Here is a 26556-nt window from a genome sequence, read left to right as displayed (position 1 = left end):
TGGATTTGGATGTGTGCTTTGGGTCGTTGTCATGCTGAAAGGTGAACTACCTCTTCATCTTCTTAACGGATGCCTTAAGGTTTTGCGCCAAAATTGTCTGGTATTTGGAACTTCAGCAACAATAACGATCGGCACTAGGGGGCATGCCTGGACCCTCTCCGGGGCGTTAATGTCCGCCCTACATTGTATGGAGGCAAGTGTTTAGGAGGCAATCAATGATCACCTCCTAAACTTCAATGGTGTTGCTGAAATGCCTCGATCAGGAGGCATTCAGCGACACCAAACACTTACCCCAGGACAGGCTGGAGAGCGGTCATAGCCGCCACTGCAAGTGATTTTCGCCACCCACAAGATGTCCTGTAAAAAAACAAAACAAACAAACAATCAAGTTGAAAAAGTTCGCTAGATGGTCTCCAGACCCTCTAGAGAACTCTGGCTCCACTTGCAGGTTGAATACAGGTACTGCATTCAACCATGCAAGTCAATGGAGCCCAGCTTTCTAATCACTGTGTGATTAGTAAAAATGAATTAAAAAAGAAAAAGAAAAAAATAGTTACAGTAAAATGTAAAAATAATTTCCCACTGATGTCACCATCAGGGGAACCTTCAAGTTCCAAAACAATGTAAAAAAAATGTAAAAAAAAAAGGGCAAAAAAATAAATTATATATATATAAAAAATTAGCAAATTAGCTTAAAACAATTCTCACATGGAAAGAGTTAAAATACTGGCATATTAAATGCCCATGGAGTGTCTACTTTTAAAAAATGTATGATTTGATGGGGTAAATTGAATTGGCCCGGGTTCAACAATATCTCAATTAACACGGGGGGAAGGATGACCAACACATCTAATTTCCAAAAAATGTACACGTCCCAAATGTGGCCATTTAATTCCCCTAAAAAAATATACCCCATGCATGTGGGGTATCACTGTACTCAGGAGATGTTGCTGAACACATATTGGGGTGTCGTGTGACAGCGGCATATACCAGGAGCTGTAAATTCATACATAAAGTAGGTGTGTGGGGGAAAATACACACAACCAATACTAATGCAAACTTAAAAAATGCTGGTGTTAAAATGTGTGCATGCAAAGAGTTACAATACCAGCATTTAAAATACCCTGGGGTGTCTAGTTTTCAAAAATATATGGTTTTATAGGGCACACTGAAATGGCCCGGCTCAAAGATGTACCAAATAGGGCATGGGCAGTGGATCCCCAAATGCCAAAGTTCAACATTGAAATGCCCCAAATGTGGCCCTTCCCCCCCCCCCCCAAACAGCCAGGCAAAACCATTCATGTGGGTTATCGCTGTACTCAGGAGATGTTGCTGAACACATATTGGGGTGTTTTACGATAGTGACATATACCAGAACCTGTTAATTCATACCTGAAGTAAAATGTGTGTGGAAAACAAAATGCAAAAAAATGACTACCACAAAGTTTGACAAAGACTGTAGGTAGAATTAGTCCATGGAAAGGGTTAAAATACCAGCATTTGAAATACCCTGTGGTGTCTAGTTCTCAAAAATATATGATTTGATGGGGTAAAATGCATTGGCCGGCTTCAAAGATACCCGAAAATGGCACATGGGGGGGGAAGAATTACCAGATTTGGAAAAAATGGTTTTGAAATAGCAAAACGCTACTTGTACTTAATTCTCCATAACGTGCAGAAAAAAGCATAAAAAAAAACAAAAAACATTGGGTATTTCTAAACTCAGGACAAATAGTAGAATCTATTTAGAAGGTTTTTTCATTACCCTTTTATAGGCGAGTAAAAGATTTTTCAACTAAAAGTTATAAAGTAATTTTTTTCTAAAATTTTCACCATATTTGATACTTTTTTTTTAATAGTAAATAATATGATACAATCAAAACAATGTCATCTAAAGAAAGCCCTTCTTGTCTTGAAAAAAATATACAATAGAAATGTTAAATGGCCATTGTCACGAAGGGTACAAAAAATAAAATCAGCCTTTGTCACGAAGGGGTTAATCTGTTTGGGCATCTGCACATGACCTGTTATCTAACATGTAAATTATGGATCGCAGTACGATGTGCAAAGCATGTCTACAGCGACAGACATCCGAGATGTTTATAATCTTTCTAGCATTTACCCCAGTGCTTTGTTTTTCAGCTTTATTCATATGCAACATGCTGAAGCAGCAGAGATTTTGTTCCCAAATCAAAACTCGATACCCTCTCAACATATTGGAGCAACTGTCTGGCTGCTCCCAATGCATCCAAACTGAGTACAGTGTGACTGTGTCAGCAGACTGTGGGTTCGATGTGACAGACTGCATCCCGACATTGGCAATCCCTCAACACCATCCATGCTACGACTGCACTGGAATATCTATATTACATTAAAAAGTGACTTTTTAGTAAAACATTGCAAAGGTCACAAACAACAGTGAAGGAATTTGAACAAGGGAGGGCTGTAAAGCTTTCCTGCAAAAGATCAAGTTTTGATGTCTTTCAGCAGGTAGAAAAAAAAAAGTGTGCAGAGTACATAGGCGGAGAGGTATTGCAAACAAATTGTATTTTTTTTTTATTTATTCACAAGATAAATGAAAATATACCTACTTAAAGCACTATTTAGAAATTAGGAAAGCAAGTTTTTTTTTCTTACACTCTCTCGCTATCTTTGCCTGGAGTCTTCTTTCTATCAGCCCAGAAAAAAAGTTTCTTCGCTTAAATACAGCTTCACAAATCACGGAGCATAAAAGCCCATATCGGTAACAGTGTTTTCAAACTGCTTAGGCTCCTGTCTTGGATGGCCACATGGCCAAAACTATATTATAGCAAAAATAAATAAATCAATATATAACTAAATTATTGTCTGAACAACCATACCTGGGAAATTTCTAAATAATCCCACTGAGACTCTTGAAATATTAACTCTTTAATAGCCCATTGTAAAGATTCTATTTAGTGACACTCCAAATGGCTCTAATTCTGGTCCTCATAAAAACCTTGACAAGTCATTTAAAGATACACTTAATTGAATCAGACCCATATCCTTTATAGTAGGCACTAAACATTCTGGTACGTAGAGTTCTCCTGACATAGCACCAAACCCAGATTAACCCATCAGATTTCCAGAAGTGTTAACCTGCTTCCATCATACACTAATCAATGGATGCACTTTAACGCAAATGACAGCTGAATGGCCCCTTTATATTTCTATTGCAAATGCATGTGGGGTATTCCACAAAATCCTCCCATATGCATTTGTCTCTTTTTTGCCCTCCAAGCCATTTGCCATGCAGGAGACGTATTTGACCAAAAAAAAAAAAAAAAACACGCTACTGGCTCCCATCCAGCAATACGGCATGTGTCATCAGAGGAGTGCAGCCAAGACACTCTTTAAAGTATGAGATAAAGATGAATTACCGGTATATATAGTTTGCTAAAGAGCATTTTATATACATATTACCGTTTATACATAGAATTTTAAAGGAACTGTCAAAAAAGTTTGTTGAACATTTGGAGATGCTATATGGATTGTTTCAGGTCAGCAACGGCAGGGACACAGCAACCAGCAGATAAATAAGCAAAGTAAGATTCAGGTTACCTCATATGACCTTTGTTACCCAGCCTAAAATGAACTGGAACATTTTAGATTGAATGAAATCAGTAGACCTTACATCAGCTGTACAAAGTCAGTGTGCGCATCAAAGATGGGTTGTAATCAGTTCTGTGTATAGTTTGGCAAAATGCAGAGAAAAAAAACTGTACCGTCTCCCACAGACATTGTAGATACTCAAATTATGGCCACTGATTGACCCACCTGTGATGACCTAACAAAATGAGACATAACAGTGAGTATATTAGTTATTAAAAAAAAAGGAATTCTTTAATGTATTTTTGTTTTATAATTTATAAACTGTGGCTAGGAAGGCTCTTATCTATGCAGGGGCATATTAACTTGGGTGCCACGAGTGAACGCATTACATGACCCTGGGGTAGTAGGGCGGCAGCATATCGCATATCAAGTGTGCCACCTTACAGCATTTGTAAGGGTGCTAAAAAGCAAAAGGAAATTGATAGATAATGGTAGCTGCAACACAGTGTTTCTTTAAAATAAAAAAAAACAAAAAAAAAAAACAGTAAATAGTTATGCTATAAAACACAAAGCAGCTGGTGAAAGCACCCAATGCCTTAGGTACAACTTATGCATGCAGTGCCACCATACGAAAGAAGTTATCACTCCTCACAACCTAACGAATTAAAACATTATAAAAAAAAAAAACCCCAATATTGCTAGTGTCACTAAGGGGTTAAGCAATGTTCATACAGGCCTTTGGGAGCAGAGGCTGGATAAATAAAATGGTTTTGTGTAGAAATGTAAGCTCCTATTTCAGTTTTTTTTCCCTCCCACTCCTTTACTAAATCTTTTACACCACTGTGCTGTCCAGCTCTTCAGACAATGAAATGTTTTGTAAGCACATATTAACTTCTGTAGATTTAGAAAGAAAAAAAACAAGAACTCCTGCCGTAGCATACAGAATTTTGTATGAATAGAATAGTAATGGGTCACAGCCCACCCCATTATGCAGAATTCATTCAATGACTTTGCACAGCTGATGTAAGGTCTGCTAATTATCCCGTTCAAGCTCAATAATTCCAGTTCATTTGAGGTCTCAGTTACAGGTCATAAAGCCATTACAACATCGTATTGTGATATATATCAATGTCCCTTAATGTTCCTATTCCAGTATGCCAAATATATTAACCATTGAGCAATGAGGGCAATGTAACTGAACAGTCCAAATTTTTTTTTAATTATTATTCTATTGTTTGACATGACAAGAAATGCAAAATAACCCCTGGGACTAATATTTATAGATATCGGCAGCAGGGTCTAATATTTATATATATTGGCGGCAGGGTCTAATATTTATATATATCGGCGGCAGGGTCTAATATTTATATATATCGGCGGCAGGGTCTAATATTTATATATATTGGCGGCAGGGTCTAATATTAACGCCCTCAGTCCCAGGGGTTTTTGGTACCTCAAGGAGAAAGCTCTTTGGATACCATAGTTGGATTAGCAGAAAATTTAGGATGAGAAATTTAGTAAAAGCTAGCAAAAATTAGAACCCCCCCTCATTTTTTATATATTTTCCCTGTGAATCCTCACAAAATAAGTGAAAGAAAATCCCCTCCAAGTACATCAAATCAGGTGTCTATTTCAGAAATATCTAATTTATATAGAATTTCCATACGTTGCCAGCGCTAGTTGGGAACTATTAGGCTAGGTTTCCACTTGGGTTTTTGTCCGGCGTTTTTTTCTTGATGAAAAACGCCAGGAAAAACGCCAAGAAAACTGCCACTGCATTTACCTGCGTTTTGGCGTTTTTTCTGGAGTTTTTTCTGGCGTTTTAGCCTGTGGAAATTGCTTTTTTTGACCTTAGGCAGTTTTTCCAGCCTTTACAAGTTAGAAGTTTCACCCAGCTAAAAGGGATTAGGATAAATGGCAAGTATCTGCCCTCTCCTGATGTCATTTACTTGGTAGACCCTTTTGTCTCTTTTCTGTGGTTTGTAAGGCATGCTTTATTCCGAATGTCTGCTCCTCTGGGAAGATTGGCCCCAAATGATGGTGCAAATTGTTTGCTGTTGCTTTTGGCACGCAGGATCCAGTTGATGCGTTGGGTATGTTTGTTTGTAATGGCATGTTTGTTCCAAATGGTGTAAAATTCAATATGAACCAGTCCAGGACTTTGTTTTGTGTGAAACTGTTTGTTTTCAGCCTATTTCTCGTAGGACACACAGATACTGGGTCCATCCTCTGCATTGTAACTGTGGAAAAAACGCCATAAAAAACGCCAAGGCAATAAACCCACATGGCTTTTTCATGGCGTTTTTTCTCTCCCATAGACTTCTATTGGAGAAAAACGCCAAGATTTCCTTGCAAAAAACGCCAGAGTGTCAACATGCTGCGATTTTGAAAAACTGCCACAGAGCCCAAAAAAGCAGAAAAACGCCAGAGGACTGAAAAAACGCCAAACAGAAAAACGCCAAGTGGAAATGGCATTTTGCGATTTCCTATTGAAGAACAGCTAACATCTGGCTGCAGCCATTTTTCACTAAAAAAACACCAGGTGGCGCTATTGGCGTTTTTATGGGTGTTTTTAGCAAAAAAAAACCAAATGGAAACCTAGCCTTAGGTGTACATTATTTGTATATAATTTTTACATTAGGTATGATGGGATTGCAACTCTAATTGTATACTTTTTAGATTTTGTGTTAGGGCAATGGGATGTAAGGGTTGTTTCTATTATCTTTTTTCTGTATTTTTTTTAAAAATGCAAATCAGTGCAGTATAGTCCTCTTAGGGACCTCTTGAGCATGTTATTAATGCCAGTGATGTTCATTACATCACTTAGCTCACTTTGTTTTTTAAAATTTATTGTATTTTAGTGATTTTTTTGAAAGTCGATGGGGCCTGATTGCATACACCCCAAGTTATTACAAGACCTTAGTGGTGTACTAGCAAAACTGTTAACGGATTTATTTAACCAATTATTAACGGGCATAGTACCAGAAATTCAGAAATTGCAAATGTTGCGTCCATTCACAAGAAAGGCAGTAGGGAGGAGTCTGGCAACTACAGGCCTGCAAGTCTTACATCAGTTGGGGGAAGTTAATGGAAACTACACTCACTGGCCACTTTATAAGGAACATCAGTTCAATTGCTTGTTAACACAAATAGCTAATCAGCGAACCACATGGCAGAAATTCAATGCATTTAGGCATGTAGACGTAGCAGAGGTGGTAGAGGTTAATACAGTGAATGCATTTAAAGAGCTATGAAGGCATAAGGCTGGGCTAGATATAGGATAAGGCCAAGGACTAAGCAAATTAGTGGTAAGATTGTGACATTCAGTACCTTGGATGCCAGACAAGACAGAGGAATTAACATCTTTTTTTCAAGGTGGATGTATATATTTTAAAACCACAAAATTGAGTCACATTCAACCGTAATGGTGCTTTCAATAGACAGGAATTTATTTTGTCAGTTAAGCAGTTGCATACATGGAGGTTCACAAATATAAGATGTTAGAATAGAATCACCTAAATAACTCTGCAAAATTGTCAATATAGTTATTCTGTAGCAAAGTTCTTCTGGTTTTTTTTTTTTTTTACTCACATATCTGAAGGTTTAAGTGGCTGTGTCACCAAAAAAGTGGACAGTCCATAGGAAAAAAAATGGCTCTATGCCGTTCGATTCAAATGCTTAAATAAACTGAGTTTTATGCTAAATGTAAAACAAAAATTGCAGCAACACATTATACATCTAGGGTTTAGAAAGTAAAGATGTAAGGAGCCCTTACCTAATGGTAAATTCTGGCTTAGGCTGATTATGCTTGAAAAATTAGGGGCAAATCAGGCGCCTCTGCACCACTCTTTAGGGGTTGGTTACCCCCTTACAGTGTGGAGTACTGTGCCTTGATGCCAGCGCTGCACATCCTGAAGTGGAACGCAGCAACGACATATCCTGACTCTTAGTTGAATAGGTAGGGGCCATGCAGGTAGGCCACTGAGCGTTGTTTTTAAGGTAAGGGTGAGGTATACTCCTTTAGTATGTTGTAGAACCCTGCGTGGGTTTTTTTTAATCCCGCTCCTGCTGAATTTCTGACCATTACCGCCCGCTCACGCAACGTGTGTTCCCCTCTCGCCCGCTCCCGCAACATATGTGGTCAATCCCGCTGCTCCCTTACCTGAACTGCAGATTTCCCGTGCACTCCCGCAAGGCTGCCTTCGCAGCGCTCGCACACAGCGTCTCCTCTCTTGTCCAGCCAGAACGGAGCAGAGTCATGTGACGTGTGATAAATTCACGTGACTCTGCTGGGTTCCTGGGCGGAACAAAAGACGAGACGTTGTGTGGCAGCAACGGGAAGGCAGCAAGTTTTTGGACAGGTCCCGCATCCCAATGCAGTCCTCTAGTATGTTGGTTAGTCTTTTAAAAATAAAACTTTTAGGTGGCAGTCCTGCTTCTAAAATATCACATATGTGATACATGACAGCTTTCCTGTCTTTTCTGCAGACTTATGCAGACCTGCATTTATTCTCCCCGCTTGCTCATTTTTAAAGTTTTCAAAATACTATGGTATGCCTCTGATATTATATAGCCAACAGATTAGTGCCTTCTATGCCAAAAAAAAAAACAACATTTAATTTTTGGGTGACAGCCACCTTAAACAAAACAACTGTATACTTAACCGTCAAAGGAAAGTCATTTGAGGACTGCAAAAACACTAAACAAAAACAGAAATAAATTAGTGGTGATTATTTTTCACCAAATATAGTTTATACTCAACTTCAACTAAGCATTTAACAGCCCTAAAAGGAAGGTTTTAAATGAAACAAAAACATTTTCTTCACAAGACCTATAAGTAATAGAGGAGATTTGACAAAGATACATGTGGCTCCCTGTGAATGCTTTGTCCCACCAAGAAGGCGAGTTTATGTGCATATTGACAAGGAGCAGGCACTCTGATAACCCCCTGCAAAACAAACAAAAGAAAAGTTAATGTATAGAATATGTAAGCAATCTGACCTTGATATAGAATCAGATACTCACAGGCCAGTTATAGTAAAGATGGCACAGCTTGTAGGTTAGCCTTTGCATGTGGTCTGGTTTTAAAGCCCCACTGTCATAAACCACATTGTAGTGAGTTGGGGAGACCGTGCCAATTCGAACAGACTGGCTGATTATGAAGAAGTCGTACCTAGATGAAAGGCAGATGTACATAAAGATTACAGAAGCATTTTAACCAAAAAAGTTATAAGGTAAATCACGAAAGCCATTAATCAAAACTGTCTGCAGCAGCCAGTCAGTGGCTCTCCTGCCAAAATCAACTGGAGCACCTTTCACACATGCGCAGAATGGTCTGAATGTCTGCATCTGAACAAGCCCGCTGACATGCATGAATCCGTTCAGCTGAAGAAGCATCTCCTGTATGAACATAGCTATGGGGCAGGCAAATATATATATCCCCTATACATATAAGGGGATTCTGCAGGACATCATAAAAATGTAAATGGACCATGCAGCCATCATAATGCATAAAGAATACCTTAAGGTTGCTGCATCTTAAAAACTATGTTTGGGTTATATGAAAACATTCACTGGACACTGATGGTAACCTGGGGGCGATTCTTACAAATAAAGGCTGTGTATGCCCTGTATAATGCAAAAATAATGGTCAAGATGTTTGATCCGTGTTAGGCGTGGAAAAACAGGAGCATTGATGAGGCTAAAACAGAATTTTCGACATACAGAAGCACAGTTCACAGGTAAATAACACGCAGAGAGTTCACTAGCCAAATACATTCTTGCCATTACATACCATTCAGGTCTGGTGACTTCAACATCAACAATTGTCCCTGGAGGTGGGTTTTGGAGCCTGTCACCGAAATGCCCAAAGAATCTGGCATTGATTCTTTTCTTTACCACAATAACGGTCAGTTTGGGACTGGGAAGAAAAGCATTCTATTTAGAAACCTAGAAATACTTTGTGTGTGACAGCAAACAGATTTTGGAGGGTGCCGTCTAACGGTAATCTCCGGTCTTCCGTTAGAACTGCCATGAATTCTGTCACAAGTACCAGTAAGAAGTTCAGTATAAAATTATCACTGCTATGATGTTATGATTTCTATACAAACATCTGCACAGAAGAGAAGGCAATTTAGCTTTTTTAAGCAAGGCTCGGCTTTATGTGCAACAGCGTGACAAACACTCTAATGCGAAACAGGTTCAGTGATTCATTCTGACGAATGGCCTGCATATGGAAATGTAAATGCCATTTTTAGCCATTTTACGGCGAGCGAGAAAATTACGTAGATCCAGTGAACACACAAGCGATTGAACGGTCATGGTTGAACGCCAAAAAGAAAATGAGAGGCATTCCCATAGCATCACCCTTTGAACTTTGCCAATATCTGTATTGTTCTAGAATCAGGGCAGCTTAAACACACAAGTTTCTTTAATTTTTTAATTTCATTTTTTATTTAAAATTTTTAATTTGGTGCCACCTAGAGACAAAAGGCGACAATGTTTAGAATTTATTGAACCATTACATTTTCTTGGCGACTCTTCAAGCTTACAATCTAGAGGGAATGGGATGAAGAAAACCAAAAGGTACAAGAAAAAGGGACGAGGTAGCGTGGGGGCTGCATCAGTGGCAGGTAAGTGGCCGAGAGAGGATTACCAACAAGTAAGTGTTGCAATATTCAAGGATGGAAATAAGGGAATGAACCAGTGGCAGGATCTGGCAAAGGAACTGAATGTGAGGGATGAAGGAGATCAAAGTTTGAGTCAAAGATGACCTTCACAGCAGTGGGCCTAGTTAGTAGGGGTCAGTCATGTTAATGGTGAAAGAATTCAGGTATTGGGATTTAGGTGGAAGGAGGAAAGATTGTGACACCCATGAAGAAATAGCAGTCAAGCAGTTGGTAATACAGACATGAGAAAAGGAGAGAGCAGGGGAAGACCGGTAGATTTGGAAGTCAAATTAGTTGTTTCGTTCCCAAGGGATGAAGTCCTGCTTTTTATAGAACGCAAACATATCTAGAAACAGATTCTATTACTATTCTAAAACCATATATTGTGTTAGTTAATAGCTTTTCATTGTATGAAACTTTTATAATCTTCATCGCTAAAATGACGTTCAGAATCACTCTGTACTAATAATCTGGCTAAATCTTCCTCATAATAGCGACATCTAGTGGTCGCTAGGAAATCCAACATTGAACCACAAGCAGTAAAATATTCATTTGTATAATAGCGACATCTAGTGGTCAACTAGTAAATCCAACATTGGGCCACAAGCGGTAAAATATTTAGTCTCATATCCCGATATAGGACCGCAAAGGGTTAAAACCGGTCATGCATAGGTTTAGATGGAGCAATTAAATTAGGTTGGCCTCACCGGCCCATTCTCTTTACTCAGGGAAAAAAAATAATCTGATTTTGGCTTTGTTTTATCACAGAAGGAATGGAAGTTGATATTTGCATTGTGTGTCACTACACGACATTTTATTGACCTCTTACTTGTAGTTTTGTTCCGCGGACCTTATGCAATCCATAAACTGGGGAATCTCATAATTAACCAATATTTTCAGCTGACCGTCTCCAACTCCATCCCGGTAGATTAGGATACGACTTGGCAAATTCTTGTTGCAGCTGGCCCAGGCACGTAAACAAGCTTTGAGGACATATTTTGTGAAACATTAGGAAGTGTTAAAATATGAAAAAGGTACACAGGTAACATTAAGAGCCAGTTAGGACAATTTACCTGCAAGGTTTGCTCAGGGCAGGAGAATTAAAAATGCGGCTCCCAAGATTTTAAATCATAATTACCTGAAGTCAACTAAAAATCCTCAACTAAACCCACTAAATTTGGTTGGCAGCGTATCCAGAGAACGCATTTTCATACATATACGGGTGGCTCCATTGGTGTCAGAAAGCTTACACGCTAAATGACACACTGGAGATGCGCAGGGATAAGTTAGCGAGTCCCCCATAATGCATCGTTACATTTCTAAAGTATATCTCAGGCATATTAATGAAGCACGATGTATAAGCGTCACAGAACAAACTGTTAGGTTAGTCCTTTAAAAGACGTAGTTAATCCCGATATGAAATAATCTGTCCTTAGCTCACCTACATCTAAAATTTCTTTTTGCAATATGTCAACTAAACCTATACTCGCATAAGAGACACTTGTCATGTGGAGTTAACATTGCGGTGGTCTAAAGGATACATATTTTTAGCATGCCTGTCAGGGACACCGTCTTCTTCATTGTGCAACGCTCTGGGAACACACTCGGCATGCATTTTATAACTAAGTGTCACTTCCAACTATGCTGGTCATGCTCTTATTCTAGAGTCACAGGGAGTTGCAAAGCCCCCCAAAAAAGCAATTAAAGGAGTGGGATCTGCCCCACACCAATAGTTTACCCACTAATCCTAAGGAATGCATACATTTTCTTCTCAACAATGTGTAAAGTATAATTGTGTCATGGTGGATAACGCAGCTAACAGAATATAAGATGAAAATATTACCTAACATACAGACTTTCAGGCCATCCACAATCTCTTGCTTTTGGTCTTGCACAATGCAGCGAGAAAACCAACTTAGAGAGGAAAGAAAAAGCTAGAGTTCATAAATGCACTGCAACAGCAACTACTAGATGAAAATATCACCTTGCGCTTTAGCCGATTAGCAATTTGCATTTAAACAATGAGATAAACTGACTTTTTATGGAAGATACAAAGGTTTGCACCACAGTACTGCCAATAATGAGAGTAAGTTGGCTCTATGTACTAAATAAAGTTTCCCATTTCCTACCCTACCTATAATTACATCTGACGCACAGACGTGTAGATCATGTATTACCGTGTCAAGCCTTTGTTCATACTGGCAACAAATCCAGCAATCGATCTTCTCCCAGATAAGGTATCGTGATAGCAATCAATGCCAATAATCATCATGTCTTGAAGCTGAAAAATATTTTTTTTTAAGAGAAAACGAATTCGAAAGAGCAAATTAATTCACTGGAGCATTGAGTTTCCGGTATTTGTTTGAGCAATTTAAAAGAAAAAAAAAGGAAAAAAAAATAATACCAATGGCAAAAAGATTTTTTTCTAGAACTATATAAAACCCACATCTGTAAACTGTAGTCTTAAACTTATATACATAATAAAAAACAAAACATGCCAAGATAAAACATGAAAGCACGGAAGGTTTTTAAGACATTACATGGTTTTTTTTTTCCCTCTAAGACCCAAAAATGTGCCGTAGAGATACCCTTTGTGACACTAATTAAAAATTGTTAAATATGGACGCAAAAAAAAATAATTCACAAAACGCTCATGTGTTATGCTGCACCAAAAAAAGCGTAAGCACAGGTAATGTGAAAAGATTCAGGGGCAGATTCCATGACCAATTAAATGACGGCATTGACAAAGGATGATTTATTAAAACTTCAGCTCGCCGGTACAAATAAATTGAACGTAATGTCTTATTGATTAAATGGGGTGGGAAGTGCATTCCAGACCATTATAAGAAAGCTCAAAATGCTAGACATGACATTGAATCAAGCAGATAAGATTTGTGGTCACCAGGATTCATTGGAACTTTTACTACTAATATTTGAATCAGTGGGAAATGATTGAAATAATGTTTCAATAAAGGTTTCTCTAACAGGATTCAATATATTTCATTAAGTCTTAGACCCCTTTGCACGTGAGCACCGGCCATGTAGTATCCAACATATTTGACCAGATCCGTAGAAGTCCCGAGCCGGATAATCATACTCACCGGTATTTCCACGCTCCAGAGTTCTCCTCCCATTTTACAATTAATCTGCAAAGCAATCTTGGAAGCAACAGACAAAACCGTTTGGGGTTTGCTCAGAGTCCTCGCAATCACACACTGGCTCGGAGTGGGGATGTCCGTACACAGGTACTTCTTGATGGTATCGTATTTACCCTTGTGATTACTGGACAAAATGCAAACCACCTGCATATTGGGGAAAAGAAAACTGCATAGTTATTTGAAGAAGACATTAACACAGAGTGGCCTGAAAATCTTCTTGCTGTACATACCATCTGTGTGTTGGGCGTTACGTTTTGTTGCATAGCCCTTACATATGCGTTTGCAGTGTCATCTACCTCAACCCTACAGGAAAAAAAAAATTCGGAATTTCAGAAAGACTAACAATATGTATATTAAAAAAAGCATCAATTCATTTTCCTTTAAATACCAAACCAAGTAATAAGTAGGGGATTGCATGCATGTAGACGGCACACCAAGCAAGGTGACAATACAAAACCATATCACAGGGAAGACATGTAATGGAGGTTATAATAAAGAAATGCAATGAAATACCAGACAGCCAATCCTACACATATGTACGCAGGGATCGCAAGATCTGGTGGTCACCGTGAAGCTATCTCTTTGCTTTCTAACTTTGCTTTCACGGTAACCAGCATGCAATACGATTAACATGGCTGGCCTCCTGAGAAGCTTGCGAACCATGTATCACATGCATTATCAGCACTCGTAGGTTAATGTACAGCAATCATGTATCAACGCAAAAACGTCTTACATCATGGCTTTGTTCATTCTAATTCCCATTTGCTGATTCACTTTAAACAAGTTTTGTAGAAGTGTATTTGCAGCATCGTAGTTCCTTCGTGTGTACAACAGAATCCAGTTGTCTAAATGCTTCACGCTGATCAGCGTTTGCCCTCTCAACTCTCTTGACCAGTCTGCAAACTGTGGATTGTATTCAGCCTAAAATGGGAGAAGAAAACAAGCCCCCAAAAAATAAACTTAGCTTATCATACAACAAATATCATTCCCAGTTCTCCTGAGTGTTCAAACGTTATAACAAATAGTTCTTTAATCGTGTAACATTTTTCTGTAATTGTTTGTGTAGTTTATATGCCACCAAAGCTGGGACAGATGATGAACAGCACCTTTAACACACGGTACTCAGTCAATGTAAATAAAATACTTCACGTACAGTTCTTCCAGCTTGCAGAATCTTTTCTGCTGGAGCTACTCTACCAGTGAACTGCAGGAGTCTGTTGTCAAAGTTTAGACCCCAGTCTCGAAGCTCCTTTTGAACAGCTTCATCCCTGAGGAGAGAAAACAAATAAAGCTTATAAACGCTACAAAATAATCTTCTGATCAGCTTTAGACACAAGAAGATGAAATTGCACAAAAAGATGTTTAGCCAAATAAGTTGTCTGCAACAAAAGTTTAAAGTTGTTAAATATACCGTATTTGCTCGATTATAAGACGACCCTGATTATAAGACGACCCCCCAAAATCTGAATATTAACTTAGGAAAAAAAGAAAAAGCCTGAATATAAGACGACCCCAAAGGAAAAAAGTTTTACCAGTAAATGTTAATTCATGTTAGGGCTGCAACTAACGATTATTTTAATAATCGATTAGTTGGCCGATTATTTTTTCGATTAATCGATTAATCGGATAAAAAAAAACAATATGCAAATTTTTCGTTTATTTAAAATAATTTAATGAACTGGATGTTAAAAAACAACTTAAAATTTACATTAACATTCTTATTTTGTTATGATGTAATAAAAAACAATATTTTCAAAGTACAAGAACCCAAACACAATATTTATGAAACAAAATAACCCCAAACATTCTGAAAAGAGGTGGACTATTACTGTTCAAGAAACTTTGCCCCAGCCCTGGCACTTTGCACCCAGCACTTTGCCCCAGAACTTTGCACCCAGCACTTTGCCCCAGCCCTGGCACTTTGCACCCAGCAAGCACTTTGCACCCAGCACTCAGCACTTTGCACCCAGCCCTGGCACTTTGCACCCAGCACTTTGTACCCAGCACTCAGCACTTTGCACCCAGCACTTTGCCCCAGCCCTGGCACTTTGCACCCAGCACTTTGCCCCAGCCCTGGCACTTTGCACCCAGCAAGCACTTTGCACCCAGCACTTTGCACCAGCACTTTGCACTTTGCACCCAGCCCTGGCACTTTGTACCCAGCACTGGCACTTTGCACCCAGCACTTTGCACTGTGCCCCTGCACCCAGTCTCCAACTCTGCCCTGCACCCAGCCCTGCCCCCACATTCTGCCCTGCCCCCACACTCACACTCTGCCCTGCACCCACTCTGCCCTGCACCCACACTCACACCCTGCCCTGCATCCCCACCCCCACTCTGCCCTGCACCCAGTCTCCCACTCTGCCCTGCACCCACACTCACACCCTGCATCCCCACCCCCACTCTGCCCTGCACCCAGTCTCCTGCCCTGCACCCCCCACCCCCACTCTGCCCTGCACCCCCCACCCCCACTCTGCCCTGCACCCCCACCCCCACTCTGCCCTGCACCCACACTCACACCCTGCATCCCCTGAAACCCCACCCCCACCCCACCGTGGACCCCCACCCCCGCGAACCGCTGTGTGCGAATGGAGCCACTCGCACAGAGCGAACCGCTCTGTGCGAATGGAGCCACTCGCACAGAGCGAACCGCTCTGTGCGAATGGAGCCACTCGCACAGAGCGAACCGCTTGTGCTACACGCTCTGCAGTCTCCGCCTTCTAGCTACGTGACGGATGTGACGCGTTCCGGAGGTAAGTATTCTTCATGTCTATGTGCACGGATCGCACAGAGCCACTCGCACAGAGCGATTCGCTCTGTGCGATCTGTGCACATAGACATGAAGAATACTTACCTCCGGAACGCGTCACATCCGTCACGTAGCTAGAAGGCGGAGACTGCAGAGCGTGTAGCAGAAGCGGGGAACGCTCGCGGAGGTAAGTAAAAGGAGCCGAGTGCTCCAACAACGAATCGATCACTCGATTAATCGATAACGGAAATCGTCGACAACGATTTCCGTTATCGATTATTATCGATTTTATCGATTCGTTGTTTCAGCCCTAATTCATGTAAACTATTTTTTTTAATAAAGGCTATGATTGAGAAAAATCCAGAAATGCCTTATACCCCTATATCCCATTCTGGCATTTAGGGGGTTAAAATGCATATTATGGGACAGAGTGGCATATAGGGAGGTATAAGGCATTTCAGGAGGCAGAGTGGCATTAAGGGAGTTAAAAGGCATTATATAGAGCACTCTGCCTCCAGAAATGCCTTATACCCCTATATGCCACTCTGGCATTTAGGGGGTTAAAAGGCATATTATGGTGCAGAGTGCCATATAGGGAGGTATAAGGCATTTCAGGAGGCAGAGTGCTCTATTAAATGCCCCCTTAACGCCACTCCAGAAATGCCCTATGCCCCCATTTAACACACACACACCCTATACCCCCATTTAACTAACACAAACACACACACACACTCTCTCACCTCTCTCTTACCGGTGCTTCCAGCCGGGGCAGCGGGTTGACGTCGCCTTCCGCTGCAGCCGGAAGGAGGTGGAGTTGGCAGCGGGGGTTTGTATGCGTCAGTCGCGTATACTTTCCCCGGCTGTCAGAGATCAGAGTTCCCCGCACCGGTGCGGGGAGCTCTGATCTCTGACAGTCGGGGAAGGTCTACGCGACGGACGCAGACAACCCCCGCTGCTAGCCACACCTCCTTCCGGCTGCAGCGGACGTTGTCTACGCGAATCGCGTAGACGTCAACCCGCTGCCCCGGCAACACAGCAGGAAGCACCGGTAAGTGTGTGTGTGTGGGGGGGGGGGGTGAGACAGGAGGATCCAGGTCCCCTGCAGCGGTGCGGGGGATCTGGATCTTAGTCTCCTAATCAGACCTCTATTTGAGGTCTGATTAGAAGACGACCCCGATTAGAAGACGAGGGGTATTTTTCAGAGCATTTACTCTGAAAAAACCTCGTCTTATAATTGAGCAAATACGGTACTTTGGTCTTGTAAGCGGTGTTAATGGGGTTACTTACTTGTGAATGTAGTCTAGGAATCGTCCCACTTGCTTTTCTCTTTGATCAGGTGGTAATCGAGTGTGAACAGCCAGATCTCTCATCACGGTAAAATCACTCCTCATCCTATCAGTTAAACCTTTTAAAAGGAAAATTGAAAAGTTAGATGCGAGAAAATTGATATATCAAAAAATGTAGTTAAATGTAATATGTCTTATTGTGACAAACAAAAAAGTAGAATCACAAAGGGCCTCATAGGCCTCTTCCAGATGGAATCACAAAAGATTGAGGGACAGACTTTATCCCACCTACTGTAATTTGAAAAACTCACTGAAAACCCACCTATTCCAAAAAACGCATTCAATCTTCCCTCCTAATACCTCAACCAGAATCCAAACAATGCCATCTGCCATGCCCGACTGACAGATTAACAGAGTTCTCCGTATGACCATTGCTAAAATCTACTGATCTTCACAGTGGCAGTGCAGAATTTATCAAAAAAAAAATGCAAGAGGACACCGGTGCACACATTTGTCTTAATGGAAGAAAAGATTTATAGAAAGGGCCATATAAATCGCTCATACCCTTGTGACTACATTTGCTAGAAGAAAAGTGGTTTTTATTAAGAGGCATTTCTGTAATTCAGATTACAGAGAACAGTGTTTAAGACCCAGACTGGTGTCAAATAATGAAGATACAGCCATGGTCTGCCATGTGGAGATTTGGGAAAAGCTGGTCATAAATTCATTCAGCAATAGGCTAAAGAGTGAATTTATTTTAGGGGTAATTTTTCCATTGTGCAGCAGGGATTTAATTTGCACTAAAAGAAAACCAACAGAGGGTCTATGAGAAAATTACTAGTAAGTAATTTGCCGTTTTCTCAAGAGGACCTAGGAAGAATGATTCAGTGGTTTGGCCAGAAAATGTACCATTTGATGTACAAACATTAAAGCTGTGTAACAGAAGACTAGAAGCAATGATCAAGGAAGTAAACGGTGGACCCCGGCACATTTCCACATAAAATGTAACACGACCACATTTTACATTACATTTATTTACACAGAGACAGCTTGGGTAGCGCTGTTAAAATCAGTAGCTAAAAAAAAAAAAAAAATCACTCGCTATTCTAAAGAGCATGGCTGATATCGAAATCGGGTACAACCTTAGGCAAGAAAGGTAATGTTTTGTTTGAATGGAAAATCAGAGGCTTATCGGAAAGAACCTCACTCCCTGAATGAGATAGGCCAAGGCAACGGAATATGGTCTTCCATGTAAGCCACTTTAAATTAGAAGATCAAAAAATTTTCAATTATGGGTTTGATAAGCACCATTAAAATAGGTTAGGTGCTACTGAGAATTGGGACACCTCAGAGGTAGCCAAATCCTTTAAATAAATAAAACACTTCCAATGGTTTTAAGGCATTCACTTTTTTTGACCCCCATGAAGGCACTGAGCCTCAGGGGAAAAAAAAATATATATATATCTGAATAAGATGGCTAAAAAAGTGGATTATAGATCAAGTCATTGAACAGACTGCCAAGTGTAAAACTCTAACAGCTTGGGGAAGTGGGACACCATTCCAGCTTCTTCTAAGAATAAAGGCTTAAAGCTAACTAGAAATAAACAAAAATTAAGACAAAATTATTTGACCTTCTTCCATCAAGACAAGGAAGAGCTGAATAGTCTGCATTCAGGGGATTTATATCCATTGGGCAGGTAGAGGCAGCATTATCTTTTTTTCTGTAATCCTAATGCTACAACTTCCCCTGGGTGCAACTTTCCACCAGTTAAGTTTGCTATTGAGAATAAATTCCGGAGCTTATGTTCCAAAAGACAATAATGGAGCTGTAATACGAATGAATCGCAGGTGGTGCCAGAAAACCAAATTCAAACTAAAATAACTAAACAAAAGAAAATATGAAAGAACGTAAAATAAAAAAATAAAAAAAAACACTAGGCTGGTTGCTGTTTGCTACAATCCTGTAGGATAGGATAAGAGATAACTATTGTTTGCCTATAATTTGGGGGGAGGGATTCTGCAGTTCTTGTCCTGTTCAAGGAGCTAACCCTACACAGAGAGGAAAAAAAAACTGCTGCTGCTTACTTGGGTACAGGCACAAAACATTAGGCACCAGAGGCCACAGGCCAATAAACAATATACGGCAGAGTTCCATAGGCAATGGCTTTGTCTGACATTAAAATAGCTGCAATGTGCATGAGCATCATCATTGCCAGCAAGTAGCTAACCGCTGCGGTGCATGGCCACACCGGCAGAAAAATGTTTGAAGGGCTACATGCTTGAGAGGATACTGCCACTAGAACATACAGGCAGCTAGTATCCAAAATGGGCAAGAGGTTCACAAAGCTGGCAAGAAGAGGGCCGGTGAAAGTTTTATGCCCAATTGGGGCATAAATCTAAATGCTTCTCTCTGCCTTACACTCTTATCAGTGCTGCCTACAGAAAACAGCGGGAAACCGATGTATTGGGATTAATTCAGTGTGGATAACAGCGGCCGGAGACTGAATCATACCATGAACAGGTTACCTGTTAGGTGACACAACTCTGGGACCAGAATAAGCGGGCCAGTTGTTTCTCCGGGTTTTGATTTTCTTGGGATGTTGGCAAGCAGGACCTGCTTCAAGTCTCTGATGGTTTTGTTATGTTGCTACATACAAAACAAAGAAAGTGGAATACAAAACTATTACTATTTTCCCCACATAATCAATGATGAAACTTGTGCATGATTTAAGCAATATTTAGCAAAAGTACAATGATAGGACCAAAACCTAAAACTCAGGATTCGCTTGGCCGAAACCGAAAATGACCCCCCCCGCCTTATAAAAAAAAAAAAAAAAAAAAAAAAGCAACCAAACCACACCAAAATATCACACTTCTATCATGCCATGCTATTTCATCCCCACACACTTACCCATTTAAGCTTTTACTCATTCACATTCACTCATTCATATACTCATTCAGATACTAATAATTCACAGATATTCATTCCCAGCAGGGGCTCTGCAGGGGCACTGCGGACGATTATTTTCAGCCGTTTTTTTTTTTATTCTGCATTTTGTCGATAATGACCTTTTCAGACGATATATTTCAGCCACCGATATATGGGTGCGTCCCCAGTAAAGGAAATTATTTGAAGAACTCAAAAAAAAAAACAATGGAACATGCATTTGAAGTATTACATGGTCACAATTATACTTTGTTTAATGTCATACTGAACACAGAAAATTCTTATGTAATAGTCAATTTCCTTTTAGTTAAGGATTAAGCGATGAGGATCATACCGATTGATAATAATCTACGAAGCTTATCTCGGTGCCATCATATTTCTTAAATGTTGACAACGGGGTCATATTCCAGCAGATCTCATCAATGCGATAAGTCCTGTTGTTGTACCTGCAGAATGCAAACATGATTAGGCTAATAAACCTAAGCCACCAGAAACAGGTAGGGTAAAGAGACACTGTCGACAAGGTGAAAAAAATATGCTTTGGACTATTTCCGTGAGAAAACTAGAGCTAATGGGTTGAAAACACATCAAGTTAATGATCTCACTTGTCCTTTACCAGCTGGCTCTATAGCAAGCCTCGTTCAGTTTTAGTTGAGAACTTGAGATGTAACAGCAACATTTGTTGTACCAAATTTAAATGAAAATTTTAATTATGCTAAAGTTATAGTCCTTAGAAAAGCTTACTTAGTAAGAACTATTTGCCCAATTAGTTCTTTTGTGCAGATATCTCTGAAATATTGTCCTCCTTGCGTAGCGTAGATATTGGACATCAGATCATGAACAGTTTCATCTCTTAGGACTTTGTGGCTCACGTCTATACACAACATAATGCTAGTCTCATACTGTAGAATAGAAGTTGCGAATCCCGGCCATATAATTAAGCTGCAAAAGAAAATTGAGTGGCATCAATATTTCAGATGCCAATATTTCAGTACTTGAAGCATTGGTGTGGAAGATATAATGCAAACTAAGGATAAGCACACAAGTAAAAAAAAACTCTGCAATAATAAAGACAGTCACCTAGAAACAAGCCACAATCAGAAGGCAGTGTTGAAGACTGCAGTAAACCCACAATGAATATACTGCTGTACAAAGCAATGGTTATGTTGCATATAGAGTACATACTTGTGTTTCTTTATCTCAATTGGATCACTCGCATTGTAGTAATTACGCCCAATCTGTTTCATGTTCATCATCTTGAGAAGTCTGGGTGAAGAGTAAATTAAGATGGATAAATATGCATGATTTAACAAAAGTATATCAACTTTACAATGCACAAAACTGCAAGTACCACATAAAACATGAACCACAAAGTAAAGAAAGGAAGGCTCTGTATGCAATATATGAACACAGAATAGTGCACAATAGGTTGATTGGAACTTAAACAGAACTTCTACATCTAGAATTAGAGAATCATTCATCTACCGTGAAGCTAGATGTGCAAGTGACCCATAAGAGCTAGAGGGCTGCCTTCATTGCAGAATCTCTAGTTCTGCATTTACAAGGCTTCCTAATGTTCACAGTGCAAAGAATCACAGCCCAGGCATTCAAAAGTTAAACATCCAGAATTGGTAACATTTGCTTACCTTTTGAAAATAATATTGTAGAAATGAAAGCATGTAGGTGAAGTAGGTGGCAATTCGTTTGTTAAAGTAATTGTAATTTTCACATTTTCTCCATTCCTGGTTTGACTGAACACCTCAGTAACCTTCAAAATAATTTAAAAATAATGAAAATGGGATATTGAAAATCAATTCATTCATCATGGCCATCTTCATATATATAATGTTACCTTGTTAAGTCTTTTTGGCAAAAATAATATTGTTCCGTCAAACGCGCGTGCTTTGCCTATTAACTCCTCATGTTGGTACAGCAAAGCACTTCTCAAGCGAATTGACTCCATTGGCGGGTTGTAATCAATATGATACTGAAACAAAACCCACTGAGGGCGAGATACCAATTTAATGTGGTTTGTACTCAGCTGAATCGTACTCCCAGAGACACCTATCAAAAAATAATAAAGTAATTGACATGTAAAAGGTTCTTGCCACAGATCTGACCATATCAACATGTGTACCAAACATGAATAGAAACACTAGGTGAATATTTCGCAAGAATCAGGTATCAAGAGTCGAGACCAACATTTTGACGGATCATGAGGGCCCCTATAGACTATTGTTGTGCCCTTAGATTGAACCTAATTACCATGACTCTGTAAAGACCTGTGGGCATGACAACTTAGGAAGAAGCAATTTACCAGTGTTTATTGCACGGAACATTGAATTAATTCACATCATACCATTAACATGACAGTGGAGTATACAATGCTGTAAAAAAAAGTATCTGCCCCTTCCCAATATCTATTTTTGCATATATGCCACATTCAAATGTTTCAGATGATCAAACCTTTTAATATTAGACAAAGATAACGCAAGTAAAATTTCACATGTAAAGCGAAAATGATCTGCCTCATTTGTTACCATAATTGGGTTCAATTTCTCTAGATACACGCAGCCCTGTGAATCTAAACATTAATTAAATAGACACTGTTTTGCAAAGTGAAGTCTGCTAAAAGGTCTCAAAGCAGTTCTCATCATGCCTCGATCTAAGGAAAAAGAACCGATGAGAAACAGTCGTTGATACCTATCAGTCTGGAAGGGGTAACAAAGCAATCTCTAAGGCTCTGGGGCTCCAACCATGATGAGAATTTATGAAATTCTGGCATATCAATGGGAGGCCCTCCCATTAAAATCAGTCAGATGATCTGAAACATTTAAGTGTGGCAAATCAGCAAATTCTTTCATAGCACTGTACTTTCATTTCACTATTAATGTATGTAGTCATCACTAGCAAGTTTTTCCAACAAGGTCTGAGCTAGCACTGTATAATGCATAATTCACTGAGTGCAGCAGAAACTTACTCAACTAAACCAAAGTCAATGAATGGCTACACACAGAGATTGGCTAAGTTAAGGCAGCTGTAAGTGAGCTGCATGCTTGTGTGTCCTGATGGCATCAGACAACCAAAAGATATCGTTTCTCTGAGTAGCATTGGTCCAACAATGTTTTCATGTAGAGCAGTTGGATAGCCAACATCTTGATTTCAAATAACTTTTTTAAGAGAAAGTATGTCAAGTCTTAAATAAAAGCATTAAATGAATGCACGTCTTACATGAGAACATTGTACTGCACACAGCTGACAGAAAGCATAAGATACAGGATATGAAGCACAATGCCTAGAGTGGCCCTCTAGGGGTCATGTCTCGCATACTGTAGGTGAGTAGATCGATCATATATATCTTTGAAAAAAAATGATATTGTATTGTAATTACCTGTTTTAGACTGTTTAACATGCTCTATGGTCTGTCTAGTATTTACACCAAGATCATGAAAGTCTCGTCTACGGCCACCACGTTCACCAAGGGATATATCTTGAAAGCCAGCAGAGATCTGCAATACTACCAAGCATATTTCATATTGAATACAAGCTATAAGCATCTTTTTAAACATTTCTGAACAAAACCTAGATTTGATTTTTAAAGATGTGTAGCTTACCTCGTTTCAGGACACTTACTACAGACAAAACGCTAGCTTGTGCTTTTGCTAGAACCTTGTTTTACCTTCTGCCGACGGCCTTGCAGCAGCAGGAATTCCCCTCTGACGTCCACGTCCGACAAATTCTGGCTCCCCTGGTGGTGGTCTCTCAACTGGCGCCTGTGGTGGACGGAATGGCTCTTGTCTTTGTGGAGGTCGTGCAGGACCAGGTCCTTGCCCTGGACGCCCTGCCCATGATGCTTGAGGTGGAGGGCCAAGCTCTGGTGCCACTGTTGGACGCCCAGGACCCTGTGGCGTCTGGGAAGGTCTTTGCCCCTGGATATGAATTAATAAAGTTTCATAATAATTTAATTACAATACTAGATCTAAACAACTATTATAGAAAAAATCTAATTAAAAATGCTAAATTCATTTTTCTCAAAAGTCTATCAAAGACTACTCCAAGACCACCATGTATTTTGCGCAACAAAATGTTTTAGGAGCTCTGCATCCACATCAATAGAGGTGTTCAAAACCATTTGCAGCACATGTAAGATCTTATTCTGATGCGCAGTTCAAACCCAACCATTCAAAGTATGTCCCAATTAACAAGATTAGTGGCACCAAGGTAATGAGTTCCACAAACCCCAATGTTAAAGGAGGTACAATTATAAAAAAAAAATTGCCCCGTGATCCCCCCATCATTAAGCAATATGTCCCGCAGCATCACCCCAAGCAGCTAGTGGGTGCCATCCTAACGCCACTGACACACTTGTACACATTCAATCTAATAAACACTCCCCCCACACTCATATATATACACATTCATACACACAAACATCCAAGCTAATACAAACACGTGAACACTCATGCTAACACACTGCACCTCACACCAATTACACACATTCCCACACACAAACTTTCAAACACTGTGCCCACACACCCACATACACTTACCCATAGACATTCATGCTCAAAAACCTACATACCCCCCTCCTGCCCATACCCTCCTTGCCTCTCTTGCAGCTTTTAGTTTCTCTGTGGGGTCATGTGACCCCGCTGTGTGAATACATTAAAGTCTTACATGTATTGAAATACAACTTAAATGTAACTTCCAGCGTTTAAACACATGTAAATATATATACTTGGACACTGTTGCAACACAAATTATGAGCACTTCCAATTAGATTAACCCCTTAAGGACAATGGGCGGTCCCTAATCCCATTGAAAACAATGCATTTTGAGCCCGTACATGTACGGGCTTTGTCATTAAGGGGTTAATTGATGAAAAAATTTCACACACATACATACATTTTCTCCATATCTAATGTCAATATCACTAAATAGCTTTAAAAAGAGGATTAAATGATTTGCATGGTGTCATGTCAGGACCTGTCCAGGTGGAAGTGTTGGTTCCTGACCACGAGCTCTTCCGCGGGCCCTTGCACGAGCTCTTCCCGTCATTTTTTACCTCTGCAAGAGACCAAACATTTATTAATATTTGAATACCTTTTTCAGAGACGTGTAGGTACACAAGAATGGCAGCTAATGAATGTAATGTTACTATAATAAACACTATATATCCACATTTTGTTTTACTGGACACCCCTTTGGGGACTGTCACTGACAGAACAGAATTCCTTCTTTCCAGCATATTGGCAGGGGGAAAAAAAATCAGTTGTGAGGCAGTTTTTTTTTTAGGATGCAGTACTTAGTACGAAGGTAAAGAGATGAAATAGTTGAACGGTTATAAATGCTGTAGGGATAGACTCAAACAAGTTTTAATTTCTCACACAAAATGCTCAGCATTCATAACACATTACCAAAGGTTAGTGGGGGTACAAATCAGAACCCTGCCCATCTTGCCATGCCTACATACAAGCAACCTACTGTATACAGTAGAATTGCATGTGCCAAGGAAGAGACTGGGATCCAATGATGCTGGATGATGTACCCAAAGCAAATCTGTCAGATCACATTTTTAAGAGATATATGTTAAATAGATCCCTGTATTCCACATGTATACCATTTAATGTTCAGTTTACATCATCTAGCCAAGTAATAGAGGTGATAGTTTGAAATAAGCAGCATGCATGTTATTAGATACTTACAGATCTTAACTTCCTGTTCTCAGGATTTCCGTGATTTCTCACTGCTAAGTAATTGCTTCTTTTCTTTGAATCCGATTAGTTTCGGAAGCCTAAGTACAGGAGAAGGTAGATAAGTTCAGGATAGGAGGTTGAGCGAGGCACTGTGTTAAAGCAATGTAGAGGTCGGAATCATATCTGGTTCATCACGCAGAAACATAGAATGTCCCAGCAGATAAGACCTATTCTCGTCTGCCCCTTTTCTGCTATAAAAACTCAGACATAACACATGGAACAGATAGGCAAAGTCCAGAATGCATAGTCACACTTGCCAGACTCCAGGACAGCTCTTGTCAATTCAAACTATATTATAGTTTGATACAGAAATGCTCAGAAACAGGTCCCAACTACATTACTACTGGGCCTCATAACTTCTAGTGGCAAGATGTCCACAAAGACTTCATTCACCATCAATTGGTGAGCCTGACGGTGAA

General features: G+C 39.9%; 1 protein-coding gene across 1 annotated transcript; it reads right to left on the bottom strand.

Annotated features, from left to right (window-relative positions):
• Positions 1–8404: 8404 nt before the first annotated feature.
• LOC128473913 (piwi-like protein 1) lies at positions 8405–26171 on the bottom strand. The gene is made up of 21 exons (XM_053456136.1): positions 26087–26171; positions 25368–25448; positions 24061–24310; positions 23773–23898; positions 22234–22445; positions 22028–22149; positions 21567–21647; positions 21126–21323; positions 20716–20827; positions 19961–20081; positions 17436–17553; positions 14553–14667; positions 14133–14320; positions 13630–13702; positions 13343–13543; positions 12419–12522; positions 12085–12155; positions 11071–11224; positions 9368–9493; positions 8599–8746; positions 8405–8521 (listed from the first exon to the last, which is right to left on the bottom strand). Exons 2-21 carry the CDS (start codon positions 25437–25439, stop codon positions 8405–8407), a joined length of 2709 nt encoding a protein of 902 aa, XP_053312111.1. The 5' UTR covers positions 25440–25448; positions 26087–26171.
• Positions 26172–26556: the final 385 nt, after the last annotated feature.

This window comes from Spea bombifrons, chromosome 2 (assembly GCF_027358695.1).
Source record: "Spea bombifrons isolate aSpeBom1 chromosome 2, aSpeBom1.2.pri, whole genome shotgun sequence".
NCBI lineage: Eukaryota > Metazoa > Chordata > Amphibia > Anura > Pelobatidae > Spea > Spea bombifrons.
Note: the sequence above shows the minus strand (reverse complement) of the source record. Positions and strands in the feature narration are given on the sequence as shown.